Genomic DNA, 15,297 nt, shown 5'->3' on the forward strand with positions numbered 1-15,297 from the left:
CCCCCCCCACCCCCCTTCCCCTCACTCTGCTTGTCACTTGATAGGATCCCTGGCATAGGCTGTGTCTTTCTAGGAACAGGGTCTGATGTCTGAGATCAGATGCTTTCTGAAGTTGTAACGTGCCTATCCGGCGATTCCCTAGCACTCTCAGTAAGGCATTTATATAACCAAATGAAAGAAAAAGACCCTTTCCCCTTGATGCGTGTGAATCTGTGTCTAAGGGTTTATTATGGTCCTGCCCCAACCCCTGAGTTACAGTCATGTGGGAAGGAAGAAGTATCCTTGAAGAAACCCACAGTGGGTTGGCTTTTGCTTTTCTCCTTAAAATAGACGTTCTTTATTAAGAATGATGGTTCATATTTTGTTTTCTAAGCGGTGCACCCACTTCATTGTCTTTTTGTAGTTCACAAGGACCGTCTGAGGTAGAGATAAAGAAGCTGACACTCCGAATTGTCAAGTGACCTGCTCAAACATCCTCTGCAATGTGGGCAGATGCTAGGCTGCAGGCGGTGAAGTCACATGGCATCCTGGTGTTGAACCTCACTGGGAACTGTGTGCCGGTGGAGGTGGGGGAGTACCATCTCCTGTGGATTTGCGGTGGGTGTGTGTTTTCCTGGATACTCAGTAGCTTGTTTGTATCTAAAGGAGTTAAGTTACAGGTCACTAGTTCTGTTACTGTGTTTTTCCAGTTTGCCATCTATTGGTGGATTCAGGCTGACTCCACAAAAATGCAAGTTGACTTGCTCTGTATCTAAGTAGCATAGAGGGAGTGTAGGGTTGAGGGAGTGTGGGGTAAAGGAGTGTGGCGTTCTCTGAAGACTTAGTTGCATTTTAAAATCAAACTTGATGTTAACTTTGTAGTACTACCTTGGCCAAGTCCTTGGATCTCTCTGGGCTTCAGTTTCCTCATGTACTGAATGGAGTAGAACCAGGTCCCTTGAGTCCTTCTCATCTCTGATTTAGCAAAAGTGTCACTTAATCTGAGTCACAATGTATTCATTGAAAAAAGAGCAATGCTTCCTCTTTCACATCTTTTCTGTCTCACTAGGTAGGGTTAAACGGGTCAGCCTGAAAGTGCACATTGCCAAGTTCTACCTCACTGTCAACGATGCTTAGCGGACGGACAAAGCAAAGATGAGATCCCGGTTTCTCCCCCACCTCCCCATTCCCAGCTTAGTAAGGGCAAGATCCGGATTTAATCCGAAGTCCTGAGTTGAGGGCTTTCTCCCCTCCACACCCAGTCTGTCTGTAAGCACTGTTGACTCCACTTCCAAGCAGCCCAGATCCTTGCTGCTTTCCTCGTTCACTGCTCCGATCCATCCCACCTGCCCCAGTGTCTGGCTTCCCTGTATCCTTCCAGTTTCTTACAGTAGCCAGATCAATCATAGAAAGTGCTCATTGGACTCCGTCATTCCTCTTTTTGAAACCATCTAGCATTTCTTCTCTTCTGGAAGAAAACCCAAACCTGTGCTTGGACCTATGTGTGTAGCATGTAGATGGCATAAAGTGTCCAACTTTGGCTCAGGTCATGAACTCCTGTTCTGGGTTTGAGCCCTATGTTGAGGGTCTGTGCTAATAGCTTGGAGCCTGGAGCCTGCTTTGGATTCTTTTGTCTCCCTCTCTCTGTCCCTCCCCTGCTCATGCTCTGTGTGTCTCTATCAAAATTTAAATATTAAAACCCCACAAACGAAATTTAAGGTTCCCCTTATATAGTTGCAATTGGCAGACTCCCTTATCATAGATTTTTAGCAATAGAATGAGGGAGATCTACCCTACTGTTGAGTAGGAGAGTTGTATTAGCGCCTGCCAGACTTAATGATAGGATTTGCTCGATCAGGAACCTGTTGGGAATTCCAATTCCCTAGGCCTGGGCATCAGTGTGCTTCTCTTCCAGATCATCCTGCAGGACGAAATGGTCTGGATAATCTTTGTGTTGATTCATTCATGTTCACTTACATGTTGGGAAATGCCCTAGCACAGTTCAGCCTTGGGAACTGTGGTCCCTAGAACAGTTCTCTGCTGATTCTAGACTTGAGCAGCCACTCTGGTTAGATCCCCTTCAGGACACACATGTGGCTTTTGGGGGGGTGGTGGTAAATAAGCACAGGGAGGAAGGGTTATTGCTGCACTTGCAAAGCAGGTTTTGGAATTGGTTATGAGAGGAGGCAGCTCTAGTGCCTTTTTGCCTCTGATCTTTACAGGTTTTTTCAGGGTGAGCTAGACAGGACAGTGCTTGGCTCTGCAGTCATGGTGTGGTGACCATTTGTGGTGGTTGGTTCCCTGTTCAGAATCCTCTGTCCCCTCCTAACTTCTTGACAAAACTCCCTCCTATGCAGCCATGTGTCTGAGGCTGGAACTCCCAAACATTCTAGGCTTCTTGGCACATGAGTTCGAAGTATCCTTCTATTTATGCCAACTTGAAGTCTCCTCTAGCCAGAACATCACAACTGGACTGCCTTGTATGATTGACTCTTGCCCACTGGTGAATGTCCACCCATCTTCTGATACACCTTGAACTTCTCTGTACCAATGCTGCTTCTGCCTGGAATATTCTCCTTGAAGTTCCTTCTCCAGGCTGAGTTTTAGCTTTTTGCATAACCCCTCCTTGATTACTTGAGCCTAGGGGAATCTAGGTTCTCTGAAGCCAGTACCGTGAGGTCCCGTGTGTTACTTGGTCTCTGCATTTGCTCATCTGCTCTGATGCCTCTGATTGTGTCATGGGTCTGCACTGTTGTTAATATCTTAGACGATTGCTTAACTTTTTGCATACTTGCCTTATCTCCTCATCTCTGAGGGCAGGGACTGTGCCAAGGGCCTAGCACAGTCTTACATAATCGGTGTTTGGCACTTGCTTGTCTGAACAACTGGACTACAGGGAGATGGGCGGCCAAGCATTTGAGTTGGTTATCTCTGCAGTTTTGAAGGACCCGGAAAATACATAAGGGGAGCCTCAGGGAAGTGCAGGGATGGGCTTGTCCTGGGGAACCATAGTTTTCTACTGTTTCCCCCGATTGCAGTATCTTCCCAATGTATAGTAGAAAGTCATACCTAGGATTTTGTCCCTGATGAGGTTAAGGTACAAGACACTTCCATCTCCAGGAACTCTTCCCTCTCAAGCATACCCATTTCCACTCCCTCTTTAACCTCTAACAACCACTAATTAGTTCTCCATTTCTAGAACTTGATCAGAATGTTACACATACGGAGTCCTACAGTAGGTGACCTTTTTTCACTAAACATATTGGAAATTGGCTTCAGTTCATTTACTATTGCTAAGTATGACTTCATAGTGTGGATGTACCACGGTTTGATCACTTATCTGCTGAAGGTCATGTGGGTCGTTTCTGGTTCATGGCTATTATGAATAAAGCTGCTCTAAGCCTTGGTGTACAGGCTTTTGAGTGAATGTAAGTTTTCATTTCTTGGAGAGAAATGCTCAGAAGTGCAGATGCTGGGTTTTAGGGTTCCTGTTTTACTAAGAAACTGCCCCAACGTATGTGATCTGGTTTTTCTACTCCTCAGCATTTTGTTATTTTTAAAAATAAACTTCTAATTTTAGAACCACTTCAGACTTCCAGAAAAAAGTGGTAGAGCTGCCACATCTGTTTCTCCTACTAACCTGTTAGTATGCTACCCTTGTTATGATGAAATCCATATTAACACATTTTTCTTTAATGTTTGAGAGACCGTGTGAGTTGGGGAGGGTCAGAGAGGAAGACGCAGAATCTGAAGGAGGCTCCAGGTTTTTAGCTGTCAGCACAGCCTGATGTGGGACTCAAACTCAGGCCACGAGATTATAACCTGAGTTGAAGTCAGAGGCTCAACTAAGCCACCCAGTTGTCCCCATATTAACAAATTCTTTTTTTCTTAAAAATTTTTATAGTTTGTCAAGTTGGTGTCCATATAACACCTAGTGCTCATCCCCACAAGTGCCACCCTCCATGCCCATTACCCTCTTCCCCTCCCCCCCATACCCATCAGTTCTCAGTTCTCCACATTCAGTAGTCTCTCATGGTTTGCCTCCCTCCCTCTCCCTGCCTATTTCCCCTTCTTCTCCCCCACAGTCCTCTGTTAAGTTCCTTCTAATTCTCCTATATGTGCAAACTCCCCATATTAACAAATTCCTGATGGAAGTCCGCACTCTGCTCACAGTTCCATTGTCCCTAGCCTAACGTCCCAGATGGCCTGGTGTAGCTGAGGTGCAGGGATGGGGGAGCCCGGAGTCGTGGAGTCGTCGTCTCTCTGGTGGGAGAATGGAGGAAGACCCCCTGAGGTGAGCTTTCCAGTGTGAGAGACAAAGGGAACACTGGCATATTCAAGGGAAGGGACAGCCCAGTTTCTAAACCGCCAGCTGTCAGAACTGTCCTGAGCCTTCTGGAACTGCAGACATCTGAAAGGACCTCAATCACCTTGTCACCAGATTTTCCACTTTACTACTTAGCTGTTGAACAAGTTCGACTTGTCAGGATGAAGGCCGTCTGCTGTGCTGCTGCGGTTTGAGGGGAGGCAGGCAAAGGGGGAGAGGTCTGCCTCTGACGCCATTGGAGTTGAAGCCGGAGCACTGGTCTCCATTGGGCCCTTGCCTTAGGGGTTAGCATTTTAATTAGCCAGCCATCAGTGCTGTGCTGAATCACTTAGTTAACAAAAAAACCAGCCAAAGCTCCATGTGGTACTTCATAGAAGCACAATATAAATAGCATGGAACCTTGCCCTGAGTGAAGCTTTACGACCTTCTGTAATGGTGTATTAGATTTGGTTTATTCCTGAGTAGTTGGGTAACCTGGACTGTAAGCCCCCGGGGCAGCAGTGGCCTTTTTGCTCAACACACAGGTTTCTACACATGATAGTGTTTTTGCCTCACCCATGGGGCCAGATGGGCTTGTGATTGTTTAGAGATTGTAACATTCAAGTTACATATATAGCTTGGAAAAAAAAAAGACAAAAGGAGCCCAAGGCATAAGAGATACTTTTTTTTTTTTTACAGATAGTTTATTGTCAACTTGGTTTCCATATAACACCCAGTGCTCATCCCCACAAGTGCCCTCCTCCATGCGCATCTCCCCCCTGCCCCCACACCCATGAGTCCTCAGTTTGTTCTCAGCATTCAAGAGTCTCTCATGGTTTGCCTCCCTCCCTCTCCCCCACCATTTCCCTCCTCCTCCTCCCCCATGGTCCCCTGTTAAATTCCTTCTAATCCTCCTATACGTGCAAACATACATTTGTCCTTTTCTGCCTGACTTCTTTCACTCATCATAACACCCTCAAGGTCCATCCATGTTGCTACACATGGCCAGACTTCATGGTTTCTCATTGCCATGTAGTATTCCATTGTATAGATAAGCCACATCTTCTTGATCCATTCATCAGTTGATGGACACTTAGGCTCTTTCCATGTTTTAGCTATTGTGGAGAGTGCTGCTATGAACATTGGGGTATATGTGCTCCTGGCATAGAGCTACTCCTGACGGTGGATCATTGCCTGTCACTTCACAGCTGGGAAGAGGGAGCAGTGTGGCCGGAGGACAGCAAGGAGGCAGAGCATTTGTGGGCCTTCATGAGGGAGAACCCGATTCTGATTGCCACAACCATTTCTTCCTGTGACTCTGTTCTCTGCTGTAGATGGAGGCTCCAGATCGAGGCTGGGACCGTGGGTACATCTCCAAATGGAAAGGGGGAGGACGACTGGTATGGGGCTGTAAGGATGAAAGACAGCGATGCCAGGAGTTTTACGCCCATCACCTATGTGACTTTGGCCCTCTCACTTCAGGGGTCAGTAATGGTCTCACACATGTAAAAACAACTGTCCTACGTTCCTGGAGACCTGCAGTGACTCCAGTGAAGGCACCTGATATGTCTCCTCAAGATGCTCAGTGAGGTCTTTGAACTTCCAAACGGTGAATGCATATGAGGAGGCCAAAGCAGAGGGAACCCTGTACAATGCACAGCAAAGACCTAAGGAACTATGGGAGAGACTCTGGTTTTGGACAAACCATCCCAGCTGGGTTGTGCTTGCCAGGAGGGTAGTTGATGAAAATACACTTGGGGGATTCAGGTAACCTACAGACCTTCTAACTTCTAGAACTGAAACCCTGGATTTAGTATAGGTGTTCAAGATTGGCACCTCTTCCCAAATGAAAGAAAAACTGTTATCCAAGACTGATCTTGATAAAATGTATACTTGGTTTTGCTGAAGATGGAAATGCAGTAGGTCATGCCTGGTGGGGGGAAGCTCTAGTGTACCTCTCCCCTTCCCCAAAGTTAGGTGTTGAGGGGGTGAGGGTGACCTGTCACCCCATTGATCTCCATGTTGATGGAGCTGATTTGGCCAGCTAGGAGATGTCCTTGTCCTCACCACCACACCTATGCACCTCCCATGGCCGTGCACTCCGTGGAGGAGTTTCACTTTCCCCAGCAGAGAACCATTCTTTGGTCAAGGATATAGGTGTAGCTGCCCTTCCCTGCTAGACAAGCCAGGCCCATTTGCTGGAGAACATAGGGTAGTCAAGTTTCTAAGACCTACCGTCCCCATCCCCGAATGAAAGTCCCGCACTAAGGTCATATTAGTGAGGTCTTCATGGGAGACACTTCCTTAACCTAATCTCTTCTGATGAGGAGCCTTAGGAAATCAAAACTCTGAACTGATCGTGGTTTTCTCTTGGTAACTGGGGATGGGGAGTAGGAATTATAGGGCGATATCTTTGTGTACAAAGTAGTTCAAAAGGAAGTAGTACTTTTGGCAATGAACTTAAAACTCAAAGTCGTAGCAAATTAGAATAAAATACTTGAAAGATTATATGGCCTATAATTGAGGTACCAGTTTTTTTTTTAACCTGATGTTTAAGCAGAAGATTCATCTGCTTGTGTCTGTCCTTTCTGTGGCTTAACTTAAAAAACCACTTGAGAAAATAAATTGGGTCTCTGTTACCAATATTCCCCATCAGTTAGGTGAACCCACTAGAGGGATGGCTCAATGTGTGGCAGTAAGTCCTAAGGCTGGCGTGTACCCTCTGGAAGACTGGAGTGGCATGCTGAGAATTGGCCTAGGTTGAGGACTCCTTTGGTAACTGATAAGAGGATAGGGACAAACCTGAGTTCTCTCCATTTCGGGAGAGAATTTCTGATTGTTGAAGCATCCAAACTTGGGGTGGAGGAGAGCCATCTGTAGCTTGAGGGGGCGGGCCCTCTAATACCTTCTATCAAAGTGGTATTGTCACTCTGTGAACAGACCCCTACAACAATGAATCTGGCCCTGGTTTTCGGGCAAGGTAATTTTAATGTTAAGTAGCGGCATTTTGGTGGATGTTGGTCTCCTGTGTTGGTCACTGGTTAGCGTTCCAGATCTGCAAACTGGCAGCCAACCCCTGCAAGGTGGGGATCACGCCAAGTGCACTGTAGACCCTCCAGAACTGAGCCAGACCCTTCTGATTGAAGGGAGTGGGGGGGACCCCCACAAAGCAACCTACCACTCATGATCTGTCCATTCCAAGTTGATTTCCCAGTCTTAACACTTCTTAGCTCTGCTGCTTTGGCTTCAAGAAGGAACGTATCTCTGGGGAGAAACTCTATTGTTAACGACCTCAGTATCTTGTTGATTTCGATAAAGACTTAATTCTCTTTGGAGGCATGGAGTCACAGGTTGAGTGTATGATGTATATGAATACCTTACCAAGGAGACTTTCCCTTAAAGTACTGCCGAATAGGGGGGCCCCTCACAACTGTCAGTCAAGCTGACCTCTGTTTTTCTCAGATCCTCATTGATAGCAGGGGTGAGGTGTTAGCTGTGAGAATGGTGTCCTTGGTCAGGCTGGGATGTTGGGCTGTAGTTGGAGGGCATTATACCCATAATATGGAGGCTTAAGGGGCACAGTGGGGGTCTCCTTTTCACCCTTTATTTTGGCCTGAGTAACTACATATCAGGAAAATAGAAATGTGTTGTAAAAGGTGCCCTGGGTTAGGTGTGACGAATCCTCTGACAGCTTAAAGTTTGGTGTGGGCTGCCTTCTGTGGTCTTGGAGTCCTGTAGGAGTCTCGGGCTACCTCCTCTAAAATGGTTATGGACCCACCATCTTGTGCTTTCAGGCAGAAGGGAGACCTATGGTTTCCTTGAATTTCTCTTTGCCTGGAATGTTGCACTTCTGCGAGCTTGAACTCTTGTGATACTACTTGGGGTAAAAATAGGATTCTGCTCCTGCCTACGTGGTTAACATGAACTTCATGGAATTCAGACACTTCATGGAAGGAGGGATATTTGAGGTCCTCTAATCTGTTTTTGTCATCTCAGCAAATTAGTTTGTCACAATTGTGCCGCCTCCTGTTAACTGATAGAAGGAAGGTAATCACCTAGAGTCTAGGCTGGCACGGGTGCACCCTCTTAGGGGGGTTACTTGTTCGTCCTGCAGCTTGAGATCCCTGGTCTGTGAATGAAGCCATTTGTGGCCAACTAGCTTTTAGGAGATGCTGACTGGACCGGAGTCTGTTCTCTCTGGAGGGGTGCTCCAAGCCCTAGCAGAAATGTAGCACAGAGAGGTTCCCTCCGTGTCCAGCATGGGGGCTGCTGGTGATGCCTGCGGTTCATGAAATACGATAGGATAAACTAAGATTTGTGTCCCAGAGACTGTTCTGTTTCTGCCTCAAGCTGCTGTGGGGGATCCCCCTGTCCCTTGAGTGGCCAGGCTGAAAATGTAAAATGACCTTACGGATGAGGTGTGCTGGGTTGGCATTGTGGCAGCAGGAAGACCCGGACATGAACGGGCCCCTGTTTACCCATCTCCTGGGAGAGTGGAGGGCCCCCAGAGGGTAAAGGACCACGCTGGGGCCAGTCTTTCTACCCGCTGCAAGTTTGGCATCAGGAGGGATTCATTTCTATCTGTGACCTTTTCCCCTCATGGAGAGGAGAGAGGAGTTGAGGAGAAAAAGAATAAATACAGGCATGCCTGGCTGGACTTCCTCACTGGACGTCTCTTTACACAAAGTCTTGAATTGTGTCTTGGAAAGCAGGCGACCTTGGTAACAATTCATTTCACAGGATCTGCTGATGGCACTGCGTTCCATGAAGTCATTTTTGTTTGTTAGCTACAGTTGCATGAACACGAAACAAAAAAATCACTGAAATGTAAAACACGGTTGCCTTCACCAGTTTGTAAAAGGAGGTTTCCACCAAAGGCACTCTGTTTTGCCCGGGGATGTTGCTATTGGTGCTGCAAACTGTGAGCAGGAGGTGGCGGCCTGATGGGACTAGAACGGGTGGGGGTGGGGGTGTCAGCTGTGAGATGCTGAAACAGCCCGTATTCCAGTTGGGCAGTGCTACGCTGACCTTTGGGCTGTGGAGGGTGTTGTCCCAAAGGTTGGCACCGTGTAGGACTCTCCGTGACCCAGTCTGATTCTTTAGTGTCCGCCCACGGAGGGGATGTGTGTAAGGAGTTAATGTGATGTGGTTGAAAGCTCAGGGGTGGTCCCAAGCTGGCTTCTAGAATATGCCACAGCTTTCCTGACCTTCTCCTTTCATTCGCTCCACGAAACTGGGTCTGAGCAGTGTTGACAATCATACAGAAAATATGCCCTTGAAATGCAGATGTCTTCTATGGAAGGGCTGATGTTACCAGTAGAGCCTCAAAGATTTTTGCAGCTGTTTAACAACATACTAGACGACCTCCTGCTGTCCTAGTGGCATCAAAAAGCAGGTGCAGGGATTCCTATTCGGAGTGGTAATGACCTTTCAACTGTATGTTAGCGTTGGTCAGGAACTTGCTTGGGAGTGGGGAGGTGAGGGGAATGTTCTGAAGGTTATTTTCCTCACATTGTTGCTGTTGGAGAATGCCAACCTGCAGAAATAAAGTTTAGAACCTGATTCAGAGAAAGCGTTTGGGCCAAACAGAACCGGTTTTTAGAAAAGGTCCTTTCCTGTAAGATCAAAGCCTAGTGGAATTTGGGAATGTAGTGAAGCCCCGTTTGTAAGAAGGGCAGAACTTCTCTGCGTGGTACTAGGAACACTTCCGTTGAAAGAGTGGCCCATTGGATACCAGCCCTGCATTCAGGCTGTGTCGCGTGTAGTAATTTCCATAAAAATGAAGAAAAACAAAACCCAAACTGGTTTAGCCAAAAGCTGGGGGCCCTGCCCTTGGTTAGGTTTCTCAGCCTCCCAACTTCCTGAATTGGGGCACAGTTGGATTCCTAAAAACAACCCTCTCAAAGTCTTCCGATCCTGTTTTTCCTCTAGAAACTCTCTCCCTCTGCCTTTGGCTTGGCAATGGGGCTTAGGCTTCTGCACCTTGATCTAAATTTATGTTCGGGACCTCCTAGGACACGTGGCCTTAGCCTCCTGGTTGTCCCACAACGAAGATCATCTAGAACTTGATTGTAGGTTTGCTTTCTAGGGATCACCCAGGTCCCTGCCTCAGGGGCTGAGGGAAGCAGCATCGGAGCTGCATGTCTGTTCTACAACCTGATGTCCTAAGGGGGAGATGGAATATGATAAGAGTGGGACTCCTGCTTCTGGAACCCCAGTACGGACCTCTTTTTCTAATTTCCTTTACGGTCTATGGTCTAGTCATTTCCTTGTGGTTCAATGGGAGCTTCACAAGGGGGTAACTATGATTTCTGGTGCTTTGTGCCCCACCCCTACCATGGAGTTCTGTGCTTAGAGGGACACAAACTTTTTCTTGAAGGCGAAAGGCTAGGAGGGTAAGACAGGAAACCACAATGTGAGAAATAGCTGAAATGTTTCAAAGGCTTTTCCTAGAGAAGCGTTCAGATGTGGGTTGATGACTCCCATCCAGTGCCCACTCCCAAATACTAGGTCTCCACATAGTTGTGAGTTCAGTGTCCTGAATGGAGAGTGGAGTGGGGAGAGATGGGAAAGTTAATGTCACTGAGGATTTACTTCAGGCCAGTCCTTAACAGGTGTGGTTCCCTTCCCTGAGGTCACAGCAATAATTGGGGAGTGAAAGTCTCCAGAAGAGATTCTAGTCCAAGCTAAGGACACAACTTTCAGATGCTTGGATTGCTCCACTGAGCTGNCTGCTCCATGGCTTGTCCACAGGAATGTATGGAGTCAAAGGACCATCCTTTTCTGAGTTAATCTTTACTTTTGGGGGAGATGAAAATGTCTGTTCTTCTAGAGGATGCTGGTCATGGTCTCTGAAATTAAGTAAATATTAACTGGTCTATAAATTGTTCCAGAGAAAAAGGTTAGTTGGTGCCCAAGACCTACCGGTAAGGCAGCCCCTTGCCATAGTGGGGTCCTACAGCTGTGCCCTCTTAGAGAGCCTACTGCGTAGCCCTGCCTTCAGTAGAAAGCTGCTAAACTTAAAAACCAAAACCTCCCATAAAGCAGAATCAAGGAGAGCAATCACTCTGGATTGATCCCAAGTTCGGGATGCCGGAGCACCCCTGGCAGATCCCACTGCAGGACTTCCATGCTCAAGTTGGATGTTCTTGCCTGACATTTTCTCCTTAGTTGGGAATCGTTGACCTTGGCACATCATACTTGTTAACACGTGGCCCCTGAGTGTGGGGAGCCCTTCTTGCTCTTGCTGATGCCGTCTTTGGCCACATAAATCCCAGTGACTTCTTGGCACCCCAAAATCTTTGTTACGTTCATTCATCTGCTTGCTCATTCTAGTTCCATGAGCGTGGGTGAGGCTGAGCAGAGGCATCCCTGCCATCTGATGCTCAGCTTTCAGTAGGGTGGCCCTGTAAACAGTAGCATTGGAATATGCAATAGAAGGTAAGGGAATGAAGAGGATGCAGGAGGTGTGGCCACTGTGACCTGGAGTGTTCTAAACAGTGGGACTTGGAAGACCTGGGGAAGTAGACCATGGGGAAAAGGTTTAGGAGGTGTGGAGCAACGTGAAGGGTAGGAGACCGAGAACACGGACTTGTTCTTGGAATAGAACATTCTCCTCGGAAGTTAGGGAGAGAAGTCTGTGTAGGGGAGGATAAGTAAGAGTTGATGTGATGTGGACAGAGGAGGAGCCCCTGTTAGCATGAGAAGCTCGGTGGTATGATGGTCTGGTGGGCTCCATGACTGTCCAGCTGGGTGACTGGGCAGGTCCCTTAAGCTCTCAGCTTCAGTTTGCTGGGTTATAAGTTTGAGTGTAGCTGTGGCAGGTGGTTGAGCCTCAAAGAAGATTGTAAATATGGGAAAGCACCTTGGAAATGCCAGGGGGTTGGTACATATGGATGGTTTTCTGTAAGCATTGAAGTCATTAAACATTAGGAAGTGAAGGAAAACCCTTTGCTTTGGTAGCATGGGAGGTGGGTAAACATATGTTGTACCAAAACCTGTGCCTGACTTATTGGGAGGCCTTTCCAGAGGTCCGGGGGGAAGCTGCCTGGGATTAGCTGTGGGTTTGGTTAACCGGAGTTTGAGGCTGTGTACTTTCTCAATTAGGGTCTGTTGATTTTTTCAGAAGTGATTGACAGCTGTAGACAAACCTGTCTGACTTCTTTGGGAGTTGACCAAGGGCGAGGAGTTGAAAGCTGCTTTGTCTCAGGGTTGTTAGTCTTCATGCCTGAGAGGAGCTGTAGAATGACCAGTGCTTTGTGCAGCCAACTCTCCTTTGGAGATGCCCATTAATAAGGATAACAGCAGACGTCACGGTGCCGTGGTAGTGCCAGGTCAGGTCTGGGTTTAACCTGATGGTGACTCCTTCATGGCACCGTTTCTGCCAGGTTATCAAATATTCCCCAAGCTTCTGCCTGTGCCAAGGGGTCAATAGTTTGGCCCTCAGAACATCTCAGGGAGACTGTGACCGGGCAGAGTTTATGCTAGGAGCCAAGCAACTGCTGTTTCCACTTTGGCACTTGGAACCACGGACTCTGGCCCTGGACAAATTATGCCATCTTCCTGGGCCTCGGGACTTTCCCTTGAAAATGAGGCCTTAGGACAAGATGATCTCGAAGGTTCTTTCCAGCTACTTCTGTTTTTAGAGGATTCTGACTGTTCATGTACAAAGGCATTATGTAATTGTGAGTACCTGAACAGTACAGATCGTAACAGCTAGGAATTCACACAAGGAAAATACAATTTTGGGTCCCAAGGGTCAGAAATGGCTTTGCCAAGAAGGTAGAAAGGGAAAGTCTAAATACATGAAAAAAGGAGTAGAGGCTCACCTGCTCAACTGAGGTGTTCGGTGGGAGGGAAGGGCAGGTGTGGTTGAGGATGCAGAAGTGCACTAACTGGGAGGCCCAGGAAACTTTGCTCCTCCTGCTTTTGTGCTATAAATATTTGAGTATCTGATCTGCCAGACATGGTTTGTGTTCTAGACACATGGCCCCAAGGAGACCTTCTATAAAACTAATACAACTTGCATATTGATGCCTCTGACCTCATTACGTGATCCCTATTACCAACTCTTCTCAGGGAAATGGCTTTTGGTGCCCCTTTTCCATCTTCGATCTCCTCCCGTCCTGATTTCACCTATGAAAATAGCATTATATTCAGTCTGCTGTGGTATAATTTTACCACTGTTTAATGGCTCCTTCTATAGCAGGCATCAGGTGTGCATTTGCAAGCAAAGCAGACCTGGTTTTCACCCTCAGAGCTTCTGGTCTCGTGGGAAAGACCACCACTAAATCACTACACAGATAAATGGAAGATTATCAGGTGGAAAGGTGTGACCATGAAACAGAATAGGGGGTGTAAAAACAGGGGCACCTATTTTAGATTGGAGATTGGAGTGACCTGGGAGAAAGTGAAGGATGAAGTTAGGGGAAAGGGTTTGGAGTGAGGGAGAAAAGTCTGTTTCAAGCAGAGGGGAAAGCCAGTGCAAAAGAGGCAGGAAAGTGATCGTAAGGTTGGAAGAACTATCACCAGGGTCAGAAGTATTGTAAATAATGAGGGGGGGGTGGGGTGTATCTTGAGACAAAAATAGGGAGCTAGGCCAGGGTCACTTAGGACCTTCTGGTGAGGTAAGAAGTTTGGATTTTATCCTACAGTCAAAGGAAATCAACTGTTGGGATTTTAACTTTTTTAATGTTTTTGAGACTGACACCGTGTTAACAGCGGAGGGACAGAGAGGGAGACATGGAATCTGAAGCAGGCTCCAGGTTCTGAGTTGTCAGCACAGAGCCCAACGCGGGGCTCTAACCCATAAGCCATGAGATCCTGACCTGAGCTGAAGTTGGATGGTTAACTGACTGAACCACCCAGGTGCCCCTCAATTATTGGATTTTAAAGAGGGGAGTGACATAATCTTAGGCTTAATAATTGTGGCTACATTGTGGGGAATGAACAGTCTGGTGGGCAAGAGTTGAGGTGAACAGATAGAGGAGATTGCTGTGGTTTGGTGGAAGACGACATTGGTTTGGACTTGGGGAGAAGTATTAGAACTTGGTGATGTACTGGGGAGGGATGAAGGAGAGGTCAGTTAACTCCTGGCTTTGGCTCTATATCAAAACAGGAATGCTATATACTGGTGTATGATATGTTGAGATTCTTTCCTAGAATGTTTCCTACCCCTTTCTAAACTTACAGAAATAGAGCTAAAGATAGGACTTTGTGCACGTGGGTCTTTGCATCATGAAACCACAGATTTTGTAGATGACCTGTGTTTGGCAGTGTGGTTTTTTTTTTTCTTCCCCCTTTAAAACACAACATACTCTTGCTGTCACTTGTGCTACTTGGTATTTACCCAAAGGAGTTGAGAACTTGTCCACGTAAACCTGTTCCCTAATGTGGATTTCATCAGCTTTGTTGACAGTGGCCCAAACTTGGAAGCAACCAAGGTATCCTTCAGCGGGTGAATGGGTAGAAAAACTGTGGTACATCGACACAATGCAATATTATTCAGTGCTTAGAATTGGCTACCTAATCCATGACCAGACCTGGAGGAAACTTTAAATGTGTATTTCTAAGTGAAAGAAGCTAATCTGAAAAGTCTATGTATTAGCGTTCCAACTTCATGACCTTCTGGAAAAGGCAAAACTATGGAGAGTGTAAAAAGATCAATGGCTGCCAGGGGAGTTTTTAAGCAGTGAAACTATTCTGTATATGATAATATAATGGAGGGTATGTGTCGTCTTCTACTTGCCACAATCTGAAATGCAGGCCACCAAGAATGAACCCTAATGTAAACCATGGACTTGGAGTAATGTGTCAGGGGTCATGGATAGTAAGAAATGTACCACTCTTGAGAGTAATATTAATAGTGGAGGATGCTATGCATGGGATGGGGGCATATGGGAACTTGGTACTTCCTAATCATTTTTTGCTGTAAACCTAACACTCTACTAAAAAGTGGGGAGGAAGGAATAGATTTTTTTGATAGTTTATTGTCAAGTTGGTTTCCCTATAAC

The 15,297-nt window shown here is 46.7% G+C and overlaps 1 protein-coding gene across 1 annotated transcript in view; it reads left to right on the top strand.

Moving 5' to 3' along the window:
• Nucleotides 1–4,207: 4,207 nt before the first annotated feature.
• Nucleotides 4,208–15,297, top strand: part of MYO5B (myosin VB) — a 307,312-nt gene continuing 296,222 nt past the window's right edge. Inside the window, exon 1 of the mRNA XM_077777644.1 lies at nucleotides 4,208–4,273. Within this exon, the coding sequence (XP_077633770.1) occupies nucleotides 4,208–4,273 (66 nt within the window). The remainder of the gene's footprint in view (nucleotides 4,274–15,297) is intronic.

This window comes from Crocuta crocuta, unplaced genomic scaffold, assembly GCF_008692635.1.
Source record: "Crocuta crocuta isolate KB4526 unplaced genomic scaffold, BGI_CrCroc_1.0 scaffold36, whole genome shotgun sequence".
In the NCBI taxonomy this organism is placed as follows: domain Eukaryota; kingdom Metazoa; phylum Chordata; class Mammalia; order Carnivora; family Hyaenidae; genus Crocuta; species Crocuta crocuta.